This window comes from Mesoplodon densirostris, chromosome 7 (genome assembly GCF_025265405.1).
Source record: "Mesoplodon densirostris isolate mMesDen1 chromosome 7, mMesDen1 primary haplotype, whole genome shotgun sequence".
NCBI classification, from domain to species: domain Eukaryota; kingdom Metazoa; phylum Chordata; class Mammalia; order Artiodactyla; family Ziphiidae; genus Mesoplodon; species Mesoplodon densirostris.
Window position 1 is genome coordinate 65,788,894 of NC_082667.1, and position 26,097 is coordinate 65,814,990.

Here is a 26,097-nt window from a genome sequence, read left to right on the forward strand (position 1 = left end):
CCTGGATCTGAATATCTGTTTCTCTCCCCAGGTTAGGAAAGTTTTCAGCATTATTTCTTCTTGTAAGTTTTCTGCCCCTTTCTCTTTCTCTTCTCCTCCTGGGACCCCTATCATGCGAATGTTGGTTTGCTTGATGTTATCTCATAAGTCCCTTAAGCTATCTTTATTCTTTTTCATTTTTTTCATTTTGCTGTTTTAATTAGATGATTTGCACTGTCCTGTCCTCATGTGAACTGATCCTCTCTCCTGTGTCATGTAGTGCGCTGTTGAACCCCTCTATTGTATTCTTCAGTTCACTTATTATACTCCTCAGCTCTGTGACTTCTATTTGGTACTTTCTTACACTTTCTATTTCTTTGCTGAAATTCTTACTTTGTTCATCCATTCTTCTCCTGAGCTCAATGAGCATCTTTATGACCATTATTTTAAACTCTTTATCAGGTAAATCACTTATCTCCACTTCATTAAGGTCTTTCTCTGAGGTTTTACCTTGTTCTTTCATTTAGAACATATTCCTATTTCTTCATTTTCCTTGACTCTCTGTGTTGGTTTCTATGCATTATTTAAAACATCAACCTCTCCTAGTCCTGAAGGAGTGGCCTCTTGTAGGAGATGAACCTTATTATTCAAACCTGCCCTAGCTCTTGGTTGTCTCTCAAATCTTTATGATGGTCCAAGCAGCCTACTTTATTCTTAATGCTCACTGTAGTTGAGGGTATACCAATACCTGATAATGTTCCAAACGGGAGGATCATAGTCAGCACCTAGATTCAGGTGGATTGGAAGCCAGACCTTCAGGAAGCAGCTTTTAATGTATACAAATATGTATCTTTCAGTGGAGACTGGGAGACGGGTGTTTCTGTCTGCTCCCTCTGCGCTGAGCCTTAGGGGATAGCCAGTTAAGAACTTCGTTTGCTACATTCCTGTGGGACCTGGGAGCTCAAGTCCTGTTGGCCACAGAGTCAAAGGTTTAAAAGGGTGTGTCCCTTGGGCAGCAGCTGCAAAATCTGGGGCGCCAGACATGTGCACAAGCTCTTTCCAAGAAGAAACCAGTGAACTGGAGCAGGCTAGAGAGAGAACAGAGATGGCACCTGCCAGATCCCTGGTCTCCAAAGAGAATCAAAATTAGCTCCTAGGGCCTCCCTGGTGGCGCAAGTGGTTGAGAGTCCGCCTGCCGATGCAGGGGATACGGGTTCGTGCCCCGGTCTGGGAGGATCCCATATGCCGCGGAGCGGCTGGGCCCGTGAGCCATGGCCGCTGAGCCTGCGCGTCCGGAGCCTGCGCGTCCGGAGCCTGTGCTCCGCAACGGGGGAGGCCACAACAGTGAGAGGCCCGCATACCGCAAAAAAAAAAAAAAAAAAAAAAAAAAAAATTAGCTCCTAGATGTGTGCTAAGTTAGAAACCTGACCCTCAGGCAGTAGCTTTTAAAGTATGCAAACAGGATTCTTTCAGGCAAAGACTGAGAGATGGGTGTTTCTTTCTGCTTCCTCATGCTGAGCCACAGCAAATCCTTGAAAACCCATTAAGAACTCTTTGCTTGTTATAGTCTGGTGGGTCTCATGAATAAAAGCCCCATTGTTTTTCAGAGCTAGGTGTTTTTGGGTCCTCACCTCAAGTGGAAGTCTAAAAAGATGGGGGCTAGATGTTGGGTCCAAACCCTTCACACCTCAGGGGAGGAGTTGGAAGTTGTAAGCTGCTTTGCAATTGCATGTCTCTCTGCCAGGGGACATTTATGGTGAGACTGCATCTCAGCCTTTTCTACTCACTTCAGTGTGGGTATATTCTCGTTTGCCTGCTATACAGGAATTGCTCAGCTAGTTTCTGGATTTCTTTCAGCAGAAATTGCTCCATGTGTAGCTGTGGATTCAGTGTGCCCATAGGAGTGAGTTCAGAAGCTTCCTATGTCACCATCTTGGACTGGAACCCCCTACATTGTCTTAATGTATTACTTTTCTGTGAGTTTATTTGGGGGGTAAGGGGTTGGTAATGATGGAGAGAAGAAGAAGAACCCAAATAATCACAGTTAGTTTCATTAGATAATCCTAGGGAGTTATAAAGAGGTACCCTCAAGAATATGGAAATAAAAGAAAATACTGCATTCTCAGCACTGACTTATGTTCACAGGATCAACAGAGAAATGAAAGGTCACCTGAAAAAGACAGCAAGGCTCTCAACAAGAGAACATTCTTTCTTATTTAGACTGAATTGACCAAAATGGGATTGGATCGGCTATTTGTTGGCAACATCCACCCGAACGCTAATCAGGACAGAAATGACTAGAATCATAGACATCTAAGTTCTCTGTCTGAATTGACAACATAATCCCTAATTTCAAAAACAGTTGGCCCCGAACAATGCAGGGTTTAGGGGCGCCGACCCCTCTGTGCAGTCGAAAATCCACATATTAACTTTACGGTTGACCCTCTGCATCCACATATTCAACCAACTATGGATCATGCAGTACTGTAGTATATAGTTACTGAAAAAAATCTGTGTATAAGTGGACCCGTGCAGTTCAAGCCCATGTTGTTCAAGGGTCAACTGTATAAACAATGGGCTGTGTTAATCTGGCAGGTGTTAAATATTTGACATCAAATATTCCTTAGTTTGATTCCACAATCAAAATGCTTCTGATTTTGATATGGCTTCCCACAAAGATCTGACAACAAGGAGAAAATGTGCTGATAATATACATAATGTATATTTTGTTTTGTATAACCTTTTAACTTATCACTGTAAATTAAAAAGCTAGCATGCTGGTTTTAATACATCAGTCTAATGAACTTGGATAATGTGAGTCTGTACCATGAAAGGTGGTTTGTCTCCTCTTGTACTGAAAAATGAAATTTCTGCATCCAGAAAATTCAGATCTTGGCATTTAATTAAAATAACAAAAATAACAAATGCTCCTTTGTGAGGTCATTTCAGAAAGCAAGCCAATCCTTTTCCCTGGTGGTGATACTCATTCATCTGTATGTAGCAGAAAGCACAGCAGATAATGCATTTGGCTCACACAACATCCTGCAAACTGTTTTATAGTTTCCTTCTCATACTATTGGGCCTTGAAAGCAAAACAAAGAAACAAATAACAACAACAACAAAGTTTTTCTGATTCCTTTGGTGGGGGGGATCTGCATGCAATCTGACTGACACAAGGAAACAACCCATATGACACTTAAAGCAGAAGTCACCAATGTGTGACAGTGGCTACACATGGGAGAAAGGGTTTTTTTGGTGTGATTATTGTGAAGGCTGTATTGTCTGGTACCCAACATCGTAAGTGTCAAGTGATAAAAGGTTGAAAAAGTATGAAAAGCCCCAAGCTAGGCAGTTCCTAGTAAACAGAATTGGTTCCCTGCTCACCCCTTACCCATGAAATTACATAAACTACCCAATACTTTCTCATAAATCCTTTTCTGAATAAATTAGAGACAGTAGATCCAGTTGTTTGAAACTGAGAGAACCCCAGCTAATTCTCTGAAAGACCCTATAATTTCTATAGTTCTAGCCTATTAATGTCAGTCCCATCATTTTGATACTACCACCACTAATAATAATGAGTTAACAGTTACTTCAGCACTTAAAAAATAATATCAAGCATTGTGATAAGTGATTTATAAACATTCTGATTAAACGCTCTATATTCTGTGAAAGACACCTCAGGAGAAAGACTGAAAGGGAAAAACCACAGGTTCATCAGGAGAGGATACAAATCTTCTTAATAAACCAATTTGCAGAGATGCTATTCTTAGAAGTATGCAGGTTATGAACAATATTTTAAAGAAGAACAATTAAACTTGGACAATAACTTTACCTTCTTGCTCTCTTCAACAATATAGTACCTCAGTCATTTTAAAATAGCTCATAGAACTCAAACTTGCTATTCTAACAAAAACAAATATGGCATAATAAAAAGATTCCTAAATGGTGTCTCTTTGGCTGTAATTTGGCTAGAAAAGTTGCTGTACCTGAAGATTGATCTCTGCCTCATAAAAGGTTAGGCATGAGCAGTAATGTCGATCTGAGTCAATATCTGTCAGGACCATCACAAAAAACGTTGGCTGCTTCCTCTCTCTGGACAGCTGCCACCCTCCAGGCTGACAAAACTAAATGAGATAGAAAAAAAAAAAGGTCACATCTTAAAAGTATAAGGTAAATTTATTAGCTATAAATTCCTGAGAAATGTCTCCCCATTTAAAAAAATTTCCAGATGTGATATGTCACTTCAGCCAATATTTTTTAAAAATCACTTGCAGATTCATGATGTAGAATACTTTCACTAATGTGCATATGCATTTTATGAAGATAGCCTAGATTTTCCACAGATGCCACTCATTCTGAGACTGGGGTTGGCATATGTAGGAACAGAGAACTAAGATGAAAACTTTGCACCATTAGAATAAATCATGAAATAAGTTGAAGATAAAGTGCTCAGTATCTACCATGGACAGAAAACAGAATTATTTTTAAATATCGTCATTAATCTAAGACTCTTCAATTCAGTACAATGAAAAAGATATCTTGTTCATCAAGACAGACCACATTCTTGGCTATAAAATACACTTTAATGGATTTAAAAGAATAGAAATCATATAATGCATGTCCCAGACCACAATAAAATTAAACTAAAAATCAATTACAGAAAGATAGCTGGAAAATCTCCAAATACTCAGAAATTAAACAACACACTTCTAAGTAATACATGGATCAAAGACAAAAATCTCAAAAGAAATTTTCAAATATTTTAAACTAAATGAAAATACAGCTTAACATTTGTGGAATTCAGCAAAAGCAGTGCTTAAAGGGAATTTTATAGCACTGAATTCACAGAGAAGAAGAAAAATCTAATATCAGTCATCTAAGTTCTATCTTAGGAAACTAGAAAAAGAAGAGCAAATTAAATCCAAAGTAAGCAGAAGAAAAAAAATAATAAAATTAGAGCAGAAATCAGTGAAATCTATTACAGGAAATCAATAGAGAAAAGCAACAAAACCTAAAGCTAGTTCTTTGAAAAAAACATTAAAATCGACAAGTCTCTAGCCAGACAAACTAAAAATAAAAAAGAAGATACAAATTACTAGTATCAGAAATGAAAGAAGGGACATCACTATAGATCCTGTGGACATTAAAAAGATAATAAAGGAATACTATGCATAACTCTGTGCCCATAAATTTGATAATCTAGATGAAATGAACCAATTTCTTGAAAGACATAATCTGATAAGACTCACAGAAGAAGAAGTAGACAATCTGAAAAGGCCTATATCTATTAAAGAAAATGAATTATTAATTATTGAATTAATAATCTTCCAAAATAGAAAGTAAGTATGATGCCGCAATGGGTTCATGGTGAATTCTACCAAACACTGAAGGATGAAACTAAAACATTCTCTACAATCTCTTCCAGAAGACTGAAGCCAAGGAAATACTTTCTGACTCATTCCATAAAGCCAGCATTACCCTAATGCCAAAACCAGAAAAAGAAATTACAATATAACTGCACATCAATATCTCTCATGAACACAGATGCAAAAATCCTCAACAAAATATTTGCAAATTGAATGTAGCAATGTATGAAAAGAATTACAAACCGTGACCAAATAAGATTCATTTTGGGTATGCAGGGCTGGTTCAACATTGAAAGTCAATTAATCACATCCAGAAGCTAAACAAGAAAAGTACATGATCATATCAATAGATACAGAAAAAGCATTTGAGAAAGTCTAACACCCATTCATGATAAAAATTCTCAGCAAACTAAGCATAGAGGGGGAAGTTCCTTGACATGACAGAGAACATTTACCAAAAACCTACAGATAACATCATACTTAATCATAAGAAACTAGAAGTTTTCTAGCTAAGATTAGGAACAAGGCAAGGATGTCACCTCTTACCACACCTTTTCTAAATTGTACTGAAAGTCCTAGTTAATTCAATTAGCCAAAACAAGGAAATAAAAGGTTTACAGATTAGGAAGACACGTAACTATCTTTTCCCAAATGACATGATTGTCTATGTAGAAAACCTGAAAGTAATAAGCAATTACAGCAACTTTCCAGGATACAAGGTTAATATACAAAAGCCAACTGCTTTCCTATATACACCAACAATGAACTGTTACTTGAAATTAAAAACACAATACAATCTTCATACATTAGCACCCCCCAAAATGAAATACTTTGGTATAAACTTAATAAATTATGTACAAGATCTATATAAGAAAAATTACAAAACTCTGATGAGAAATCAAAGAAGAACTAAGTAGAGAGAAAGAGAGAGCAATTCCAATGTTCATCAATAGGAAGACTCAATATTGTCAAGTTTTAATTCTTCCCAGTGTGATATACAGATTCAACGCAATCCCAAACAAAATTCCAGCAAGTTATTTTACGGATGTTGATAAACTAATGTTAAAGTTTATATGGAGAGGCAAAAGACCCAGAATAGCCAACTCAATATTGAAGGAGAACAAAGTTGGAAGAGTGACACTATCTGACTTCAAGACTTATTATAAAGCTACAGTAGGGGCTTCCCCGGTGGCACAGTGGTTGGCAGTCCGCCTTCCAATGCAGGGGACATGGGTTTGTGCCCCAGTCCGGGAGGATCCTGCATGCCACGGAGTGGGTGGGCCCGTGAGCCATGGCCGCTGGGCCTGAGTGTCTGGAGCCTGTGCTCCGCAGCGGGAGAGGCCACAGCAGTGAGAGGCCCGCGTACCGAAAAAAAAAAAAAAAAAAAAAAAGCTACAGTAATCAAGACAGTGTGGTACCAGTCAGCGAAAAGACAAATAGATCAATGAAGCAGAATGGTGAGCCCAGAAACAGACCACACAAATATAATCAACTGAACTTTGACAACAGAGCAAAAGCGATACAATGGAGAAAAAATAGTCTTTTCAACAAATGGTGCTGGACCAACTAGATATTCATATACAAGAAAATGAACCTAGACACAGACCTTACACCCTTCACAAACATTAACTCAAAGTGGACCATACACCTAAATGTAAAACACAAAACTATAAAACTCCTAGAAGATGACAAAGGAGAAAACCTAGGTGATCTTTGTTTTTGGCAATGACTTTTTTAGATACAACACCAAAATCATGAACCAGGAAAGGAATAATTGATAAGCTAGACTTCATTAAAATTTAAAACTTCTGCTCTGTGAAAGACACTGTCAAGAAAATGAGAAGACAAGCTAAGGACTAGGAGAAAATATTTCCAAAACACATATCTGATAATGTACTGTCATCTAAAACATACAAAGAGTTTTTAAAACTCAACAATAGGAAAGTGAACAAGGAGGAGGCTGGGGGAAGATGGCGGAAGAGTAAGACGCAGAGATCACCTTCCTCCCCACAGATACATCAGAAATACATCTACACATGGAACAACTCCTACAGAACACCTACTGAACGCTGGCAGAAGACCTCAGACCTCCTAAAAGGCAAGAAACTCCCCATGTACCTGGGTAGGGCAAAAGAAAAAAGAATAAACAGAGACAAAAGAATAGGGACGGGACCTGCACCAGTGGGAGGGAGCTGTGAAGGAGGAAAGGTTTCCACACACCAGGAAGCCCCTTCGCGGGCGGAGACTGCGGGTGGCAGAGGGGGGAAGCTTCGGAGCCGCGGAGGAGAGCACAGCAACAGGGGTGCGGAGGGCAAAGCGGAGAGAGGATTGGTGCCAACCGGCACTCACTAGCCCGAGAGGCTTGTCTGCTCACCCGCCAAGGCAGGCGGGGCTGGGAGCTGAGGCTCGGGCTTTGGTCGGAGCAAAGGGAGAGTACTGGCAGCATGAACACAGCCTGAAGGGGTCAGTGCGCCATGCCACGGCTAGCCGGGAGGGAGTCCAGGGAAAAGTCTGGACCTGCCGAAGAGGCAAGAGACTTTTTCTTCCCTCTTTGTTTCCTGGTGCACGAGAAGAGGGGATTAAGAGCGCTGCTTAAAGGAGCTCCAGAGATGGGCTCGAGCTGCGGCTAACAGCACGGACCCCAGAGACGGGCATGAGATGCTAAGGCTGCTGCTGCAGCCACTAAGAAGCCTGTGTGCGAGCACAGGTCACTATCCCCACCGCCCCTCCCGGGAGCCTGTGCAGCCCGCCACTGCCAGGACAAGTTTCCCGGGAGAATGCATGGTGCTCCTCAGGCTGGTGCAACGTCACGCTGGCCTCTGCCGCCGCAGGCTAGCCCCGCATCGTGTCCCTCCCTCCCCCAGGCCTGAGAGAGCCAGAGCCCCCGAATCAGCGGCTCCTTTAACCCCGTCCTGTCTGAGCGAAGAACAGACGCCCTCCAGCGACCTACATACAGAGGCGGGGCCAAATCCAAAGCTGGGCCCCGGGAGCTGTGCTAACAAAGAAGAGAAAGGGAAATCTCTCCCAGCAGCATCAGGAGCAGCGGATTAAATCTCCACAATCAACTTGATGTACCTGCATCTGTGGGATACCTGAATAGACAACGAATCATCCCAAATTGAGGAGGTGGACTTTGAGAGCAAGATTTATTATTTTTTCCCCTTTTCCTCTTTATCTGAGTGTGTATGTGTATGCTTCTTTGTGAGATTTTGTCTGTATAGCTTTGCTTTCACCATTTGTCCTAGGGTTCTACCCGTCCGGTTTTGGGGGTTTTTTTATTAAAAAAATTTTTTTCTTAATAATTATTTTTTATTTTAATAACTTTATTTGACTTTATCATACTTTATTTTATCTTACTTTATTTTATTTTCTTTTATCTTCTTTTTCTTCCTCCCTCCCTCCCTCTCTCCCTCTCCCTCTCTTTCTACTTTTTCTCCCTTTTATTCTGAGCTGTGTGGATGAAAGGCTCCTGGTGCTGCAGCCAGGAGTTGTGCTGGGCCTCAGAGGGAGACCTAACTTCTGGACACTGGTCCACAAGAGACCTCCCAGCTCCATGTAATATCAAATGGTGAAAATCTCCCAGAGATCTCCATCTCAACACCAACACCCAGCTTCACTCAATGACCAGCAAGCTACAGTGCTGGACACCCTATGCCAAACAACTAGCAAGACAGGAACACAACTCCACCCATTAGCAGAGAGGCTGCCTAAAATCATAATAAGTCCACAGACAGGCCAAAATACACCACCAGACGTGGACCTGCCCACCAGAAAGACAAGATTCAGCCTCATCCACCAGAACACAGGCACTACTCCCCTCCACCAGGAAGCCTACACAACCCACTGAACCAACTTTAGCCACTGGGGACGGACACCAAAAACAACAGGAACTGGGCTACCCTGGTGGTGCAGTAGTTGAGAGTCCACCTGCCAACGCATGGGAAACGGGCTCGTGCCCCAGTCCAGGGGGATCGCACATGCCACGGAGCGGCTGGGCCCATGATGGCCGCTGAGCCTGCGCGTCCACAGCCTGTGCTCGGCAACGGGAGAGGCCACAACAGTGAGAGGCCCATGTACTGCAAAAAAAAAAAAAAAAAAAAAAAAAAACACAACAACAGGAACTACAAACCGGCAGCCTGCAAAAAGGAGACCCCAAACACAGTAAGATAAGCAAAATGAGAAGACAGGAAAACACACAGCAAATGAAGGAGCAAGATGAAAACCCACCAGACCTAACTAATGAAGAGGAAATAGGCAGTCTACATGAAAAAGAATTCAGAATAATGATAGTAAAGATGATCCAAAATCTTGGAAATAGAACAGAGAAAATGCAAGAAACATTTAACAAGGACATAGAAGAACTAAAGATGAAACAAGCAACGATGAACAACACAATAAATGAAATTAAAAATACTCTAGAAGGGATCAATAGCAGAATTACTGAGGCAGAAGAACGGATAAGTGACCTGGAAGATAAAATAGTGGAAATAACTACTGCAGAGCAGAATAAAGAAAAAACAATGAAAAGAAGTGAGGACAGTCTCAGAGACCTCTGGGACAACATTAAATGCACCAACATCCAAAGTATAGGGGTTCCAGAAGAAGAAGAGAAAAAGAAAGGGACTGAGAAAATATTTGAAGAGATGATAGTTGAAAACTTCCCTAATATGGGAAAGGAAATAGTTAATCAAGTCCAGGAAGCACAGAGAGTCCCACAAAGGATAAGTCCAAGGAGAAACACAAGAGACACATATTAGTCAAACTGTCAAAAATTGAATACAAAGAAAACATATTAAAAGCAGCAAGGGAAAAACAACAAATAACACACAAGGGAATCCCCATAAGGTTAAGAGCTGATCTTTCAGCAAAAACTCTGCAAGCCAGAAGGGACAGGCAGGACATATTTAAACTGATGAAGGAGAAAAACCTACAACCAAGATTACTCTACCCAGCAAGGATCTCATCCAGATTTGATGGATAAATTAAAATCTTTACAGACAAGCAAAAGCTGAGAGAGTTCAGCACCACCAAACCTGCTTTACAACAAATGCTAAAAGATCTTCTCTAGGCAAGAAACACAACAGAAGGAAAACACCTACAATAACAAACCCAAAACAATTAAGAAAACAGTAATAGGAACATACATATCGATAATTACCTTAAATGTAAATGGATTAAACGCTCCCACCAAAAGACACAGACTGGCTGAATGGATACAAAAACAAGACCCATATATATGCTGTCTACAAGAGACCCACTTCAGACCTAGAGACACACACAGACTGAAAGTGAGGAGATGGAAAAAGATATTCCATGCAAATGGAAACCAAAAAAAAGCTGGAGTAGCAATTCTCATATCAGACAAAATAGACTTTAAAATAAAGACTATTAGAAGAGACAAAGAAGGACACTACGTAATGATCAAGGGATCCATCCAAAAGAAGATATAACAATTGTAAATATTTATGCACCCAACATAGGAGCACCTCAATACATAAGGCAAATACTAACAGCCATAAAAGGGGAAACTGGGGCCTCCCTGGTGGCGCAAGTGGTTGAGAGTCCACCTGCCGATGCAGGGGATGCGGGTTCGTGCCCCGGTCTGGGAGGATCCCATATACCGCGGAGCGGCTGGGCCCGTGAGCCATGGCCGCTGAGCCTGCGCGTCCGGAGCCTGTGCTCTGCAACGGGAGAGGCCACAACAGTGAGAGGCCCGCATACCGCAAAAAAAAAAAAAAAAAAAAAAAAAAGGGGAAACTGACAGTAACACATTCATAGTAGGGAACTGTAACACCCCACTTTAACCAATGGACAGATCGTCCAAAATGAAAATAAATAAGGAAACACAAGCTTTAAATGATACATTAAACAAGATGGACTTAATTGATATTTATAGGACATTCCATCCAAAAACAACAGAATACACATTTTTTTCAAGTGCTCATAGAACATCACCAGGATAGATCATATCTTGGGTCACAGATCAAGCCTTGGTAAATTTAAGAACATTGAAATTGCATCAACTATCTTTTCCGACCACAATGCTATGAGACTAGATATCAATTACAGGAAAACAGCTGTAAGAAATACAAACACATGGAGGCTAAACAATACACTACTTAATAACGAAGTGATCACTGAAGAAATCAAAGAGGAAATAAAAAAATACCTAGAAACAAATGACAATGGAGACACGACGACCCAAAACCTATGGGATGCAGCAAAAGCAGTTCTAAGAGGGAAGTTTATAGCAATACAATCCTACCTTAAGAAATAGGAAACATCTCGAATAAACAACCTAACCTTGCACCTAAAGCAATTAGAGAAAAAAGAACAAAAAAAGCCCCAAAGTTAGCAGAAGGAAAGAAATCATAAAGATCAGATGAGAAATAAATGAAAAAGAAATGAAGGAAACGATAGCAAAGATTGATAAAACTAAAAGCTGGTTCTTTGGGAAGATAAACAAAATTGATAAACCATTAGCCAGACTCATCAAGAAAAAAAGGGAGAAGACTCAAATCAATAGAATTAGAAATGAAAAAGGAGAAGTAACAACTGACACTGAAGAAATACAAAGGATCATGAGAGATTACTACAAGCAACTCTATGCCAATAAAATGGACAACCTGGAAGAAATGGACAAATTCTTAGAAATGCACAACCTGCCCAGACTGAATCAGGAAGAAAAAGAAAATATGAACAGACCAATCACAAGCACTGAAATTGAAACTGTGATTAAAAATCTTCCAACAAACAAAAGCCTAGGACAAGATGGCTTCACAAGCAAATTCTATCAAACATTTAGAGAAGTGCTAACACCTATCCTTCTCAAACTTATCCAAAATATAGCAGAGGGAGGAACATTCCCAAACTCATTCTATGAGGCCACCATCACCCTGATACCGAAACCAGACAAGGATGTCAAAAAGACAGAAAACTACAGGCCAATATCACTGATGAATATAGATGCAAAAACCCTCAACAAAATACTAGCAAACAGAATCCAACAGCACATTAAAAGGATCATACACCATCATCAAGTGGGGTTTATTCCAGGAATGCAAGAATTCTTCAGTATACGCAAATCAATCAATGTCATACACCATATTAACAAACTGAAGGAGAAAAACCATATGGTCATCTCAATAGATGCAGAGAAAGCTTTCGACAAAATTCAACACCCGTTTATGATAAAAAACCCTCCAGAAAGTAGGCATAGAGGGAACTTTCCTCAACATAATAAAAGCCATATATGACATACCCACAGCCAACATCATCCTCAATGGTGAAAAACTGAAAGCATTTCCACTAAGATCAGGAACAAGACAAGGTTGCCCACTCTCACCACTACTATTCAACATACTTTTGGAAGTTTTACCCATAGCAATCAGAGAAGAAAAGGAAATAAAAGGAATCCAAATTGGAAAAGAAGAAGTAAAGCTGTCATTGTTTGCAGATGACATGATACTACACATAGAGAATCCTAAAGATGCTACCAGAAAACTACTAGAGCTAATCAATGAATTTGGTAAAGTAGCAGGATACACAATAAATGCAAAGAAATCTCTGGCATTCCTATACAATAATGATGAAAAATCTGAAAGTGAAATCAAGAAAACACTCCCATTTACCATTGCAACAAAAAGAATAAAATATCTAGGAATAAACCTACCTGAGGAGACAAAAGACCTGTATGCAGAAAATTATAAGACACTGATGAAACAGATTAAAGATGATACAAATAGATGGAGAGATATACCATGTTCTTGGATTGGAAGAATCAACATTATGAAAATGATTCTACTACCCAAAGGAATCTACAGATTCAATGCAATCCCTATCAAACTACCAATGGCATTTTCACAGAACTAGAACAAAAAATTTCACAATCTGTATGGAAACACAAAAGATCCCGAATAGCCAAAGCAATCTTGAGAATGAAAAACGGAGTTGGAGGAATCAGGCTCCCTGACTTCAGACTATACTACAAAGCTACAGTAATCAAGGCAATATGGTACTGGCACAAAACCAGAAATATAGGTCAATGGAACAGGACAGAAAGCCCAGAGATAAACCCAGGCACATATGGTCACCTTATCTTTGATAAAGGAGGCAGGAATGTACAGTGGAGAAAGGACAGCCTCTTCAATAAGTGGTGCTGGGAAAACTGGACAGGTACATGTAAAAGTATGAGATTAGAACACTCCCTAACACCATACACAAAAATAAGCTCAAAATGGATTAAAGACCTAAATGTAAGGCCGGAAACTATCAAACTCTTAGAGGAAAATATAGGCAGAACACTCTATGACATAAATCACAGCAAAATCCTTTTAGACCCACCTCCTAGAGAAATGGAAATAAAAACAAAAATAAACAAATGGGACCTAATAAAACTTCAAAGCTTTTGCCCAGCAAGAGAAACCATAAACAATACCAAAAGACAACCCTCAGAATGGGAGAAAATATTTGCAAATGAAGCAACTGACAAAGGATTAATCTCCAAAATGTACAAGCAGCTCATGCAGCTCAATAACAAAAAAACAAATAACCCAATCCAAAAATGGGCAGAAGACCTAAATAGACATTTCTCCAAAGAAGATATACAGAGTGCCAACGAACACATGAAAGAATGCTCAACAGGGCTTCCCTGGTGGCACAGTGGTTGAGTCCGCCTGCCGATGCAGGAGACACGGGTTCGTGCTCCGGTCTGGGAGGATCCTACATGCCACGGAGCGGCTAGGCCTGTGAGCCATGGCCGCTGAGCCTGCGTGTCCAGAGCCTGTGCTCCGCAACGAGAGAGGCTACAACAGTGAGAGGCCTGCGTACCACAAAAAAAAAAAAAAAAAAAGAGTCATGTATCAAAATGTTCATTGTAGCTCTATTTACAATAGCCAGGAGATGGCAACAACCTAAGTGTCCATCATTGGATGAATGGATAAAGAAGATGTGGCAAATATATACAATTGAATATTACTCAGCCATAAAAAGAAACAAAATTGAGTTATTTGTAGTGAGGTGGATGGACCTAGAGTCTGTCATACAGTGAAGTAAGTCAGAAAGAAAAAGACAAATACCGTATGCTAAGACATATATATGGAATTTAAGAAAAAGAAATGTCATGAAGAACCTAGGGGTAAGACAGGAATAAAGACAGAGACCTACTAGAGAATGGACTTGAGGATATGGGGATGGGGAAGGGTAAGCTGTGACAACGTGAGAGAGTGGCATGGACATATATACACTACCAAACATAAAACAGATAGCTAGTGGGAAGCAGCCGCATAGCACAGGGAGATCAACTCTGTGCTTTGTGACCACCTAGAGGGGTGGGATAGGGAGGTTGGGAGGGAGGGCGACGCAAGAGGGAAGAGATATGGGAACATATGTATATGTATAACTGATTCACTTTGTTATAAAGCAGAAACTAACACACCATTGTAAAGCAATTATACTCCAATAAAGATGTAAAAAAAAAAATCCATAAACCGTCAACAGTGAGTTATTCACAATAAAAAATTTCAACATTTTCTATAAAGTCTTGTTCTGCCTGGGATAGATTAACTGTGTTTTAGCTTTATTTTTACTCATGTATTCCAGTAGCATTTTAGAAAATAATATGATAAATGTCATAACAATGTTTTCTATTGTGAAACGAAAGTATAAGTTAAAGAGGACAGTGCACTGCTTCATCCCCAGGAACTGGGACCATGCCTAACTCATAAGAACTACTGAACATTTATTTGTCTGATGAATGAATAAATGTTCAATCTGAATCAAAAGTACATACAGTTTAATTTCTTTTCTGCATTCTAGAAGTGTGAATAAATGTTTATGAAATTTAAAAAAAAAGAAAGTGAACCACCCAATTAAAAAGGGGGCAAAAGATCTGAATAGATACCTCTCCAAAAAAGATATAAAGGTGGAAAATAAGCAAATGAAAAGATGTTCAGTTTCATAAAGGAAGCAAATTAAAACAACAAGATACCATTACATACCTATTAGAATGGCCAAAATACAAAACAATGACAATGCCAAATGCTGACAAGAATGGAGAGCAACAGGAATTCTTATTTATCACTCATAGGAATGCAAAATGGTACAGCCACTTTGGAACACAGTGCGCCAGTTTCTTACAAAAGTAAACATACTCTTACCATACAATTCAGCTATTTACCCAAAGGAGTTGAAAACATATGTTCACACAAAAACCTGTACATGGATGTTTATAGCAGCTTTATTCATAATTGCCAAAACTTGGAAGTAACCAAGATGTCCTTCAGTAGGTGAAGGCACATCCAGGTGACAGAGTACTTTATTGTGCTAAAAAGAAATGAGCTATCAAGCCATGAAAAAACATGGAGGAAACGTAAATGCACATTACTAAGTGAAAGACGCCAGTCCGAAATGGCTACACGTGGTATAATTCCAACTACTTAACATTCTGGAAAATGCACAGCTATGGAGAGCAAAAAGATTAGTAGTTGCCTGGGGTTGGGGAGACATAAATAGGCAGAATTTAGAGGCTTTTTAGAGCAGTGACACTATTCTGTATAATACTGTAACTGTGGATACATTTTATTATGCATTTGTGAAAACCTTTAGAATGTACACTAAGAGTGAAACCTAAGGTGAATTACAGACTTTGGTTGATAATGATGTGACCAATGTAAGTTCATTCATTGACTGTAACAAATGTACCACTGTGGTGGGGGATACTGATATTGTGGAAAGTTGTGCGTTTGGGGAACAGAGAATATATGTGAATTCTTTGTACTTCCTGCTCAATTTTGCTGTGAATCTAAAAGTATTCTAAAAAGTACAGTCTATCTCTAAAAACATGAAGAAAAAAATATCTGGATAACAATATTGTTGGAGATGGAATAGAAATAGAAAGGAGCTCACCAATACAGCAGCTCTCTGTGCCAGATTGCCTTCTGTTACCCTGCTTAATAACTGTGTAATTTGGAGCACTTTATTTAACCTCTCAGTGCCTTAGTTTCCTCATCTGTAAAAGGCAGAATATTAGAACCTATCTACTACTACTCTTGGGAAGCTCATACAAGGTAACACATGAAAAGTACTCAGAATAGCCTTTGCCATATAATTCCATGGTAAGTGTTAGTTATTATGATTATTACCCCCTTTGACCTAACCTTAGTTTCTATCATCACAGCTATAACACTTTCTTTCCCCTTCTTTACTAGTTTTTTCCTTCCTCTGCTTTCAGTGCCTCATTGACTCCTTGAATCAGTTTAAAGAGACATCAAAAAAGTAATATTTGGATGACTTCCTACATTTAGAGAGACACGTTAATCACGTTCATAGCTTCTCTACCAAATGAAAAATTCTACCAGACTTCCTTGAGCAGACATCATAAGGAATACATAAAGAAATAGCATGAAAACCTTAAGGACACATTAATTAGTTAAGTGAAAATATTTTTCTCTACTACATTTGTGTTTTGAAATAGTAATTCATTGAACAAATATTTATTGAGCACTTCAGTATCACTTATTCTGTGAAGTCTTCTCTGAAGCTCCCCAGTTTCTCTAGCCCTCTCCAAACCAAAGAATCAAGCGGTTCCACTCATGTGTTCCAAAACATTTTATACATTCTTATTATAATAAATAATTATAATAACCTTTTCTTCCTATATATAGCACTAAACTTATATATTTTACTAATCTGGGACAGAAAAGTTGACTTGTCAATTTGTTTACATGTATATTTCTCCCTCAACAATTCATTTATCTAAGTTTCATGACTTTACATCTTTGGCTTTCCTGTGGCCACCATAAGCCTTTTTCATTCTAGAAAAGTAGCCCTCAAAGTGTGGTAAACAGAATCACAGGAGTCCCGGTGGTCAAAACTATTATCATATTAGTACTAAGAACTGGTTGTTTCTTTCACTTTGTTGACATTTACATTAATGGTGGAAAAGTAATGGTGGGTAAAGTTGCTGGTAACTTAACAGTAATCAATGCAGCAGCACCAAACTATACTTGTAGTCATTGTATTCTTCAAAGCTACACATTTGCAGTTTAAAAAAAAAAGTTTCCATTAATAATTTCCTTGATGAAGCAATAAACATTTTAATTTCATTTTAACTTGACCCTTGAGTATACAGCTTTTAAAATATTCTGTTTCAAAGAGTAAATACACATAAAGCACTTTTGCTGCATCCAGAAGTATGATAGTTGTTTAGAGAAAAACTACTTGTGTAGATGTTTAAGTTGTGAGCTGTACTGTTCTCTTTTTTCCCCCAAGAACACCATTTTTTACTTGAAAGAATAACTGACAAACATGCTTATACAGTCTTATGTATTTGGTAGACATTGTCTCAAATGAATGAAATGGGCCTGTCACTTCAAGGTACAGATCTGAGACTGTTTGTTACCAATGATAAAATGAACTTTCAAGCACCATCATGAGCCTGACAGCTTTGCATTCCTGATTAATATGACAGTATTATTAACTAATGTAATATTTTAAATGCTATATGTGTCAACATTCGGAAGATCTGCATAACTCATTGATCCCTATTTGCCAAATGACTAACACATGATGTTATAAAATCATGCATGGATAAAAGATCTTTCAAAGTGCAAAGCCAACCAATAGATTTTATCGTAGCAGAGTAAAAAACAGTTCATTGATGCATTTATATATCTCACATTGCAACTAGCCTTTAAGATATTATTATTTGTTGAGTGTTGGTGTAGTATTCAAACAAGAGTTTCCATAAGTATCTGAAAAGGCTATAAAAATACTCCTCTTTCCAACTACATATTCGTGAGACCTGATTTTCTTCATATACTTCAACCAAAGCAACGTACTGTAAAAGCATGAATTGTAGAAGCAGGTATGAGAATCCAGCTGTCTTTTATTAAGCCAATATCAATGATATTTACAAAAATATAAAACAATACCATTCTTTTCCCTATCTTTTTTGTTATGGAAAGTACAGTTATTTTTTCAAAAAATATGCTATTTAATATGCAATGGTTTACTGTCCTTTTTAAAATAATGAAATAGCTTAAATTTTTCTAGTTGTCAGTTCTAACACAAAAATTAATAGATAAAACTACATAAACAAAACTCTTCGCAGATTCTCAGTCATCTGTGAGAGTATAAAGTGTGAGACCCCCAAAGTATGAGACTTGCTATTCTAGTAAGAATGAGTGTTAATGTGTAACTAGCCTTGGCTTAAGCTACTTAGGAGGCAGAAAGGTATAATCTTTGGCAGAACCAGGGAGTTTTAACAGGTTAAACTTCTGGGTTTAACAAAACCCAGAAGTGTCTTTCAAAATACTCGTGTCTGAGCTTGGGTATGAAATAATATAATGATACAGAGCCTGTGTCATCAGGTCTACTCATTGAACAAACAAGTCTTCTGATATAAAGTGAATCAGTTCTGTGAATTAATAGCAAATAATCGCATTCTCTTAGAGGTCTGTCATTCATTATCACAGCTGCTCATTAGGCTTGGCAAACGGTACTAAAAGCTATACACCACAGAATAACAACTATGTATTTTCACATAATTTAAATGAAACTATAGGTTTTCAGTAAGGATTAAACTAAATCTCTTTATGTTAGTTCCAACTCAACCAACTTTACTGATTTCTCAAATCAAAGGTACTCATCACAGAGAAGTGTTCACAAATAACAAATTAACTTTTGTAGGCAAATAGATATATTACTTAAATAAGCAATCAGATATTTTGCTGCTAAAACTAGAAAAATCAACTCATGCTTACTTTTCTCAAATGCTTTACACATACAGTGAATATAATAAAAATACTACAGAATAACAAAAGATGTCCATAGCATTACTGTGACTAATTTTAATGATCTCTCAAAGGTGAAATGTTGTAGAAGGTTCTTGGGATAACAGTCACTCAATATTTTCCAAGACCTTCATACATATCTATAAATTTACAGCTCACTAAACCACATTTTACTGTTCAACCTCTAATTAAAAAAATTAAAGGTGTCCCTTTAAAAAAAAGAAGCCTGTAAGAAAATTCCTTCTCATAGAAAAAAATAAACACATAACATCCAGGAGGAGAATATGAGAGTTTAGGTAGGAAGACCTCCTTAGTTATTTAAATGGCCTCATTTCCCCGAGTTTACATTATAACAGGAATTCTGATTTTAAAAGTATTAACAGTAAAACTTCTGGGAAATTCCAAGGATCCTCTTTTTGGATTCAATAAGTACTTCTTCAAAACTAAGCTTAATGTGACCACAACTAAGATAGTAATGGTAATTCATGCTAGGCCTGGTCAGATATTTTTTACTAAATTTTTCACAAAGAAGCTGCCAAGATAGCTGGTTACACTGGTTACACATGAGACCCTTTATTTCATACATAAAAATACAGCTACGTAAAGGAATTATTTCATACTATGCAGTAATATTATTAGAATCATACTTCATAAGAAATTTTGATGTTGCATTCTCAAATGAAATATATTAATACACAATAAATAAACAATAGTTCACATAACTGAGTTTACAGAAATGCTTTTTCAATGGATGAAAAGAAATGGCCTTAACCTCCAGTTAAATGTCTACTTTTCAAATTCACTGTATCATAAGATTAAGTAATAACCGAATTTGGTGTATCAGGAGATGATCCCACTATTAATGAGAAGTATTCCTCATAGGATTTGGATTTGAAATATAATAATGCTAGCTGGTTTAATCATTTCAAATCTTAACTAAAAGCGTGCTGAGAAAGTAATAAACAATGAGAGGGGAATTCCATGGCAGTCCAGTGGTTAGGACTCCATGCTCTCACTGCTGAGGGCCTGGGTTAGACCCCTGGTCGGGGAGCTAAGATTCCCCTCACAGTGTGGCCAAAAACAAAAAAAAACAAAAAAAAAAAACAAAAAACAATGAGGGAGTGGACACTGCATTTCTTGAACCTGAGCTCGAGTCACATTTCTGACAGGAATGTGAGAGAATGTTTAGACAGCTGGAAACACAGTAGTCACTAAAAGATAGTAAGCAGAATGATAAGCATTAAACAAACAGGATAAAAATCAGGATTTTGCTCTCCCCAGTGTCTTTACTGGCAAACAGGGGGAAAAAAATGCTATCACAGGTGCAAAACCTAAACTGTTTAGAATTGACTGTCATAACTGACTGGTCTACATTTTGCCCTCCTTTTCCAAGTCACTGAGGAAACACATCTATTTGGAGTGATACTATCAATGGACATACCATATATATGTCTGTTTCATAAATATGTAACAATGTATGTTTTTGACTATTCCCTTCCACCTGACTCTCATCATTTCCCACAGATCATGCTCATAAAAATTTTACAACATATCTGGGAACAGCCAATATGGGGATTCATTTTTCAGGATGTTATCTGTCTTTATTCAGTTCCAGTTTTCTTCAAGACCTTGGCATAACCTGGAAACAAATGATACCTCAAGGGTGCAAGGTTAGAACTGACAGACATTTTTAGGCTCCACATTTAATGCATTACAAATACCAACTTTGTTTACTTGCTTGTTTCTTTAATTGCCCAAATGTATGAAGTAGATCATGTGCAAACAGATCTACTGCAAATAAAAGATAAGTGCCAATAATCCCTCATATTTGTGAAACACTTTATATATAATTGTATCCCACAAGGTTTATTCTACAAATGATGAAACCAAGGCTATGAGACATTAAGGGGATACAGCTAGTGTGTGATAAAAGCAGGACTACAATTCAAGCCTCTGTATCTCTGCAAACTGTGTCTTCTCACTGCTGAATTATCTTTGTATATCACCTTGTGGATATTATTTTATGCTAATATGAATTTACTGTAGAAAAATCAGAAAAGACAAAATGAAAATGAACTAAGTTCTTTAACATACAACCTTCCCTTGCAACCATTTATCTCTGGATGTACTTTTTATATAAAATGGGATATCTTATACATACAGTTATAAGTCCTGCTTTTCTCCACCTTCTGTAACATATGCGTTTTCCCATGTAACTACATATTTTTAAGAAAATTATTTTTAATGACTGAATATTACACCAGCACATAGGTAAGCACCACAACATAACAAATTCCCTATTGTGGGTTGTTTGTGCTGTTCACATTTTTTTTTTCTTAATAATTCTGGGATAAGCATGGTATTATATAAATCTTCCCAGGCATGTCTCATTATGTTTTTGGGGAAGAACTGGTTTTGTAGAGCACAACCAAAATGAGCACAAAAAATGTTTAATTGCCCTTGAATTCCTTTTTAAAGGTTAGGCAACCCCAAAATTATTTTGTTTTGCTGATAGAATTCTAAAAAGGACAAAAAAGAAGTGACAACAAAGAACTGTTACTATGAACTATATTCCGACCAAAAAATTGACTTGTGAAATAACATAACAGAAGCCTTAAGAAACTGAACTCCATTGCCAAGCCAGGCCATGGCAATGTCAGGTGTGTGCTCTATACTTTAGACAGATATTTTTCAAAAGTTCAGAGAAAACACAGTGGTTGTAAGACTTTGGAAGAGAAGCCAATCTAAGAGTTGGGAAACTTTCAAATATTTATTATCCACAGAATAATGGGTATCACACACATGTGCCTAATTTTAGTGAACAGCTTTTGATGAAGTGTACTTCTAAAAGACTATCCAAAACAATCCGCTTTAAATGAAACAATTTAAATGGGTCACCTATAATGCTTTTAGTAGATATTTTATTCAGATATTTTATTACTACTACACAACATTACACTCTCCTCATCAGTATAATAAAACTTTATGTATAAGATAATATGATTTGTCTGCCTAGACAATCCCAGCAAACTGACTAAATATTGTTTGAGTAAATAAGAGTTTAGTCATGTAGCCAGATATAAGAACTTATAAAAATCAACAGCTCTCCTTGAGATCAGCAACAAGTAATTTCTAAAAAGATCTTATTCATAACTTTAATATGTTCTCAAAGTTACAGGATAAGCTAACCTAATCTCTCAAGTTTTGAACATTTTGGCATATCAATCTCATGAAGAGCCCTACACATAAGCCTCTAAATATAAAAAATTTCAAGAAGCAAACTCCAAAGAGAAAAATGAACGTTTAGAATAGCTTCTAACATCCAAGTTTTGAAAAAATACAACTGTACATGATTTACAAATTTAAAACAATTCCAAGAGCAAAAGAGAAGTTATTACTGACTTCTAGTTAAGCATGGCAGATGAAACAAATGAGTTTACCTCCAAGAGCTCTTGAAAACCCTCTAAAGTTGCAATTTAAAAAAAATACAAGCAGCAAAGAAATATGAAAGAAGATAACAGGTTTAATATGACAATAAGAGGGACTTCCCTGGTGGTGAAGTGGTTAAGAAGCCGCCTGCTGGGGGTTGGGGGGGAGTCAAGATGGCGTACTAGGAGGACATGCGGAATTCGAGTCTTCTCACAACTAGGGCACCTACCAGGAACCAGGGGGGGACCACAGACACCTAAGGGGATGGGAGGAACCCCCAGCAACCAGGTAGGACGTGGGGCATGGGGGGAGTGAAGGGGGAGGAGAAGTGGAGGCAGGAATGGACTGGCATCCCTGAGGGGTGGCTGGGGGAGGGGAAGGGCTCCCACATCCAAACGGGTAACTTGGGGAACCACTGGGAGGGCAGAGGATCAAAAGGGAGTGTGGCCAGGCTTCCCCTGCCCACTTGGACCCCCAGGAACCTGCTGAGATCCCGGGCCAGATACTCTGCCCACCTAGGCCCTCTCCAGCCACTCAGGTCCTGAGGGAGTGGGAGGGAGGGATGAGGGGGGCAAAAGTAAAGGTCGGACCTCTGGGATCCACACCCCTGAGGGGTGGCTAGGAGAGGGGAGGAGTTCCTACACCCAGAGGGACCCACCCATGGTTAGGGGTCCAGCAGTGACAGGGGTAGACCCTGGGGGAGACAGAGGGGGAGGGGTGCAGAGGAATGGAAGGGAACAGGGCCAATGCTTTCCCTGTCCACTTAGGCACCAGGGAGCTGGTTGGGCTCCAGGTCTAATCCTCTGCCCTCGGAGCCTCCCTCCTGAGCCGAAGCCCTGCACCAACACCCCCATCCAGGGCCCTACCTCTACACTTGGAGATCCCTTCCAATGCACTGGGCCTAAACCCCACCCACACACCCTCACTCAGGGCCCCACCTCCAAACTCTGGAACTCCACACACCAGAGGCCCTCCTTTCCATGTGCTGCCTCTCCCCTTCTGCACAGGTATTAAGCAGAGACCCCGGCACATACTTGAAAGTCGCCTCGCCTAAGCCCCGCCCCATGCTCAAGCACCACCCCACCAACCCTGCCTAGGTGCCACCCCACCCTAAAACCCGCCCCTGCCTAAGTTCAACCCCCGCCTAAAGTGCACCCCCACAGCCAAGGCTTTTTTATTTCTTTTTTCCTTTTCCTTTTTCCTCTTTTAGATTGTGGTTCTGTTTTACCTTGTTGATTCATTGCTGTTGATGCTTTTATATTTTTATTATTCCTAATAAATCTTTTATTTTTCTAATTTTACTTTATTCTTTATAATTTGTTAGTGATCTTTCCTTTTGGCTTGTTGCTCCACCCGCCTTTTTAAAAATTTTTTCTGATGTGCTTTTTTTTTTTTTTTTTTTTTTTTTTGCGGTACGCAGGCCTCTCACTGTTGTAGCCTCTCCCGTTGCAGGGCACAGGCTCCGGATGCGCAGGCTCAGCGGCCATGGCTCACAGGCCCAGCCACATCGCAGCATGTGCGATCCTCCCGGACCGGGGCACGAACCCGTGTCCCCGGCATCGGCAGGCGGACTCTCAACCACTGCGGCACCAGTGAAGCCCTCTGATGTGGTTTTATTTTACCTTGCTGCAGTTGTGTCAATTATAGTTTTATTTTTCCTAATATATTTTTTATCTTTCTAGTTTTATTTTGTTTTTATTCTTTGATATTGTACTGTTCCTTTTACCTTTCTTTCTTCCTTATTTTTCTCTTACAGTGCCACAAGCTTGCGGGACCTTGGTTCCCAGGTCGGAGGTCGGGCCCGAGCTCCTATGGTGGGAGCTCCAAGTCCAAACTGCTGGACTAACAGAGAACCTCAGACCCCAGGGAATATCAATTGGACTGAGACCTCCCGGAGGTCCTCATCTCAGCACCAAGACCCAGCTCTATCTAACTGCCTACAAACTTCAGTACTGGATGTCTCAGGCCAAACAACCACTAAGACAAGATTACAGCACCACCCATCCAATAAAAAAAACAAAAAACAAAAATGAAAAGACAAAAAAATATGTTACAGATGAAGGAGCAAGATAAAAACCTAAAAAACCAAATAAATGAAGATGAAACAGGCAACCTACCTGAAAAAGAATTCAGAGTAATGAGAGTAAAGATGATCCAAAATCTTGGAAACAGAATGGAGAAAATACAAGAAACATTTAACAAGGATATAGAAGAACTAAAGAGTAAACAAACAGTGATGAACAACACAATTACTGAAATTAAAAATACTCTAGGAGGAATCAATAAAAGAATAACTAAGGCAGAAGAATGGATAAGTGAACTGGAAGATAAAATGGTGGAAGTAACTGCCAAGGAGCAGAATAAAGAAAAAAGAATGAAAAGAATTGAGGACAGTCACAGAGACGTCTGGGACAACATTAAACACACCAACATTCAATTTATAGGGGTTCCAGAAGAAGAGAAAAAGGAAGGGTCTCAGAAAATATTTGAAGAGATTATAGTCGAAAACTTCCCTAACATGGGAAAGGAAATAGTCAATCAAGTCCAGGAAGCACAAAGAGTACTGTACAGGATAAAACCAGAGAAACACAATGAAACACATATTAATCAAACTACCAAAAATTAAATACTAAGAAAAAATTATTAAAAGCAGCAAGGGAAAAGCAACAAATAACATACAAGGGAATCCCCATAAGGTTAACAGCTGATCTTTCAGCAGAAACTTAGCAAGCCAGAAGGGAATGGCAGGACATATTTAAAGGGAGGAAAGGGAAAAACCTACAATCAAGATTACTCTACCAAGCAAGGATCACATTCAGATTCAATGGAGAAATTAAAACCTTCACAGACAAGCAAAAGCTAAGAGAATTCAGCACCACCAAACCTGCTTTACAACAAATGCTAAAGGAACTTCTCTAGGCAGGAAACACAACAGAAGGAAAAGACCTACAATAACAAACCCAAAACAATTAAGAAAATGGGAATAGGAACATACATATCAATAATTACCTTAAATGTAAATGGATTAAACGCTCCATCCAAAAGACACAGACTGGCTGAATGGATACAAAAACAAGACCTGTACATATGCTGTCTACAAGAGACCCATGTCAGACCTAGGGATACATACAGACTGAAAGTGAGAGGATGGAAAAAGATATTCCATGCAAATGGAAATTAAAAGAAAGATGGAATGGCAATTCTCATATCAGACAAAATAGAATTTAAAATAAAGACTATTACAAGAGACAAAGAAGGACACTACATAATGATCAACGGATCAATCCAAGAAGAAGATGTAACAATTGTAAATATTTATGCACCCAACATAGGAGCACCTCAATACATAAGACAAATGCTAACAGCCATAAAATGGGAAATTGACAGTAACACGATCATAGTAGGGGACTTTAACATTCCACTTTCACCAATGGACAGATCATCCAAAATGAAAATAAATAAGGAAACACAAGCTTTAAATCACACATTAAACAAAATGGACTTAAATGATATTTATAGGACATTCC

At 38.7% G+C, this 26,097-nt stretch overlaps 1 protein-coding gene across 3 annotated transcripts in view; it reads right to left on the reverse strand.

Moving 5' to 3' along the window:
* The window catches only part of SBF2 (SET binding factor 2), a 469,274-nt gene that overhangs the window by 260,046 nt on the left and 183,131 nt on the right, over nt 1-26,097 (reverse strand). For 2 of the 3 annotated variants that reach the window (XM_060105532.1, XM_060105531.1), the window contains exon 3: nt 3,969-4,106. The exons of the other annotated variant lie outside the window; for it this stretch is intronic. In XM_060105532.1, coding sequence (XP_059961515.1) covers nt 3,969-4,106 — 138 coding nt within the window. The remainder of the gene's footprint in view (nt 1-3,968; nt 4,107-26,097) is intronic. 3 annotated transcript variants of the gene reach the window in all.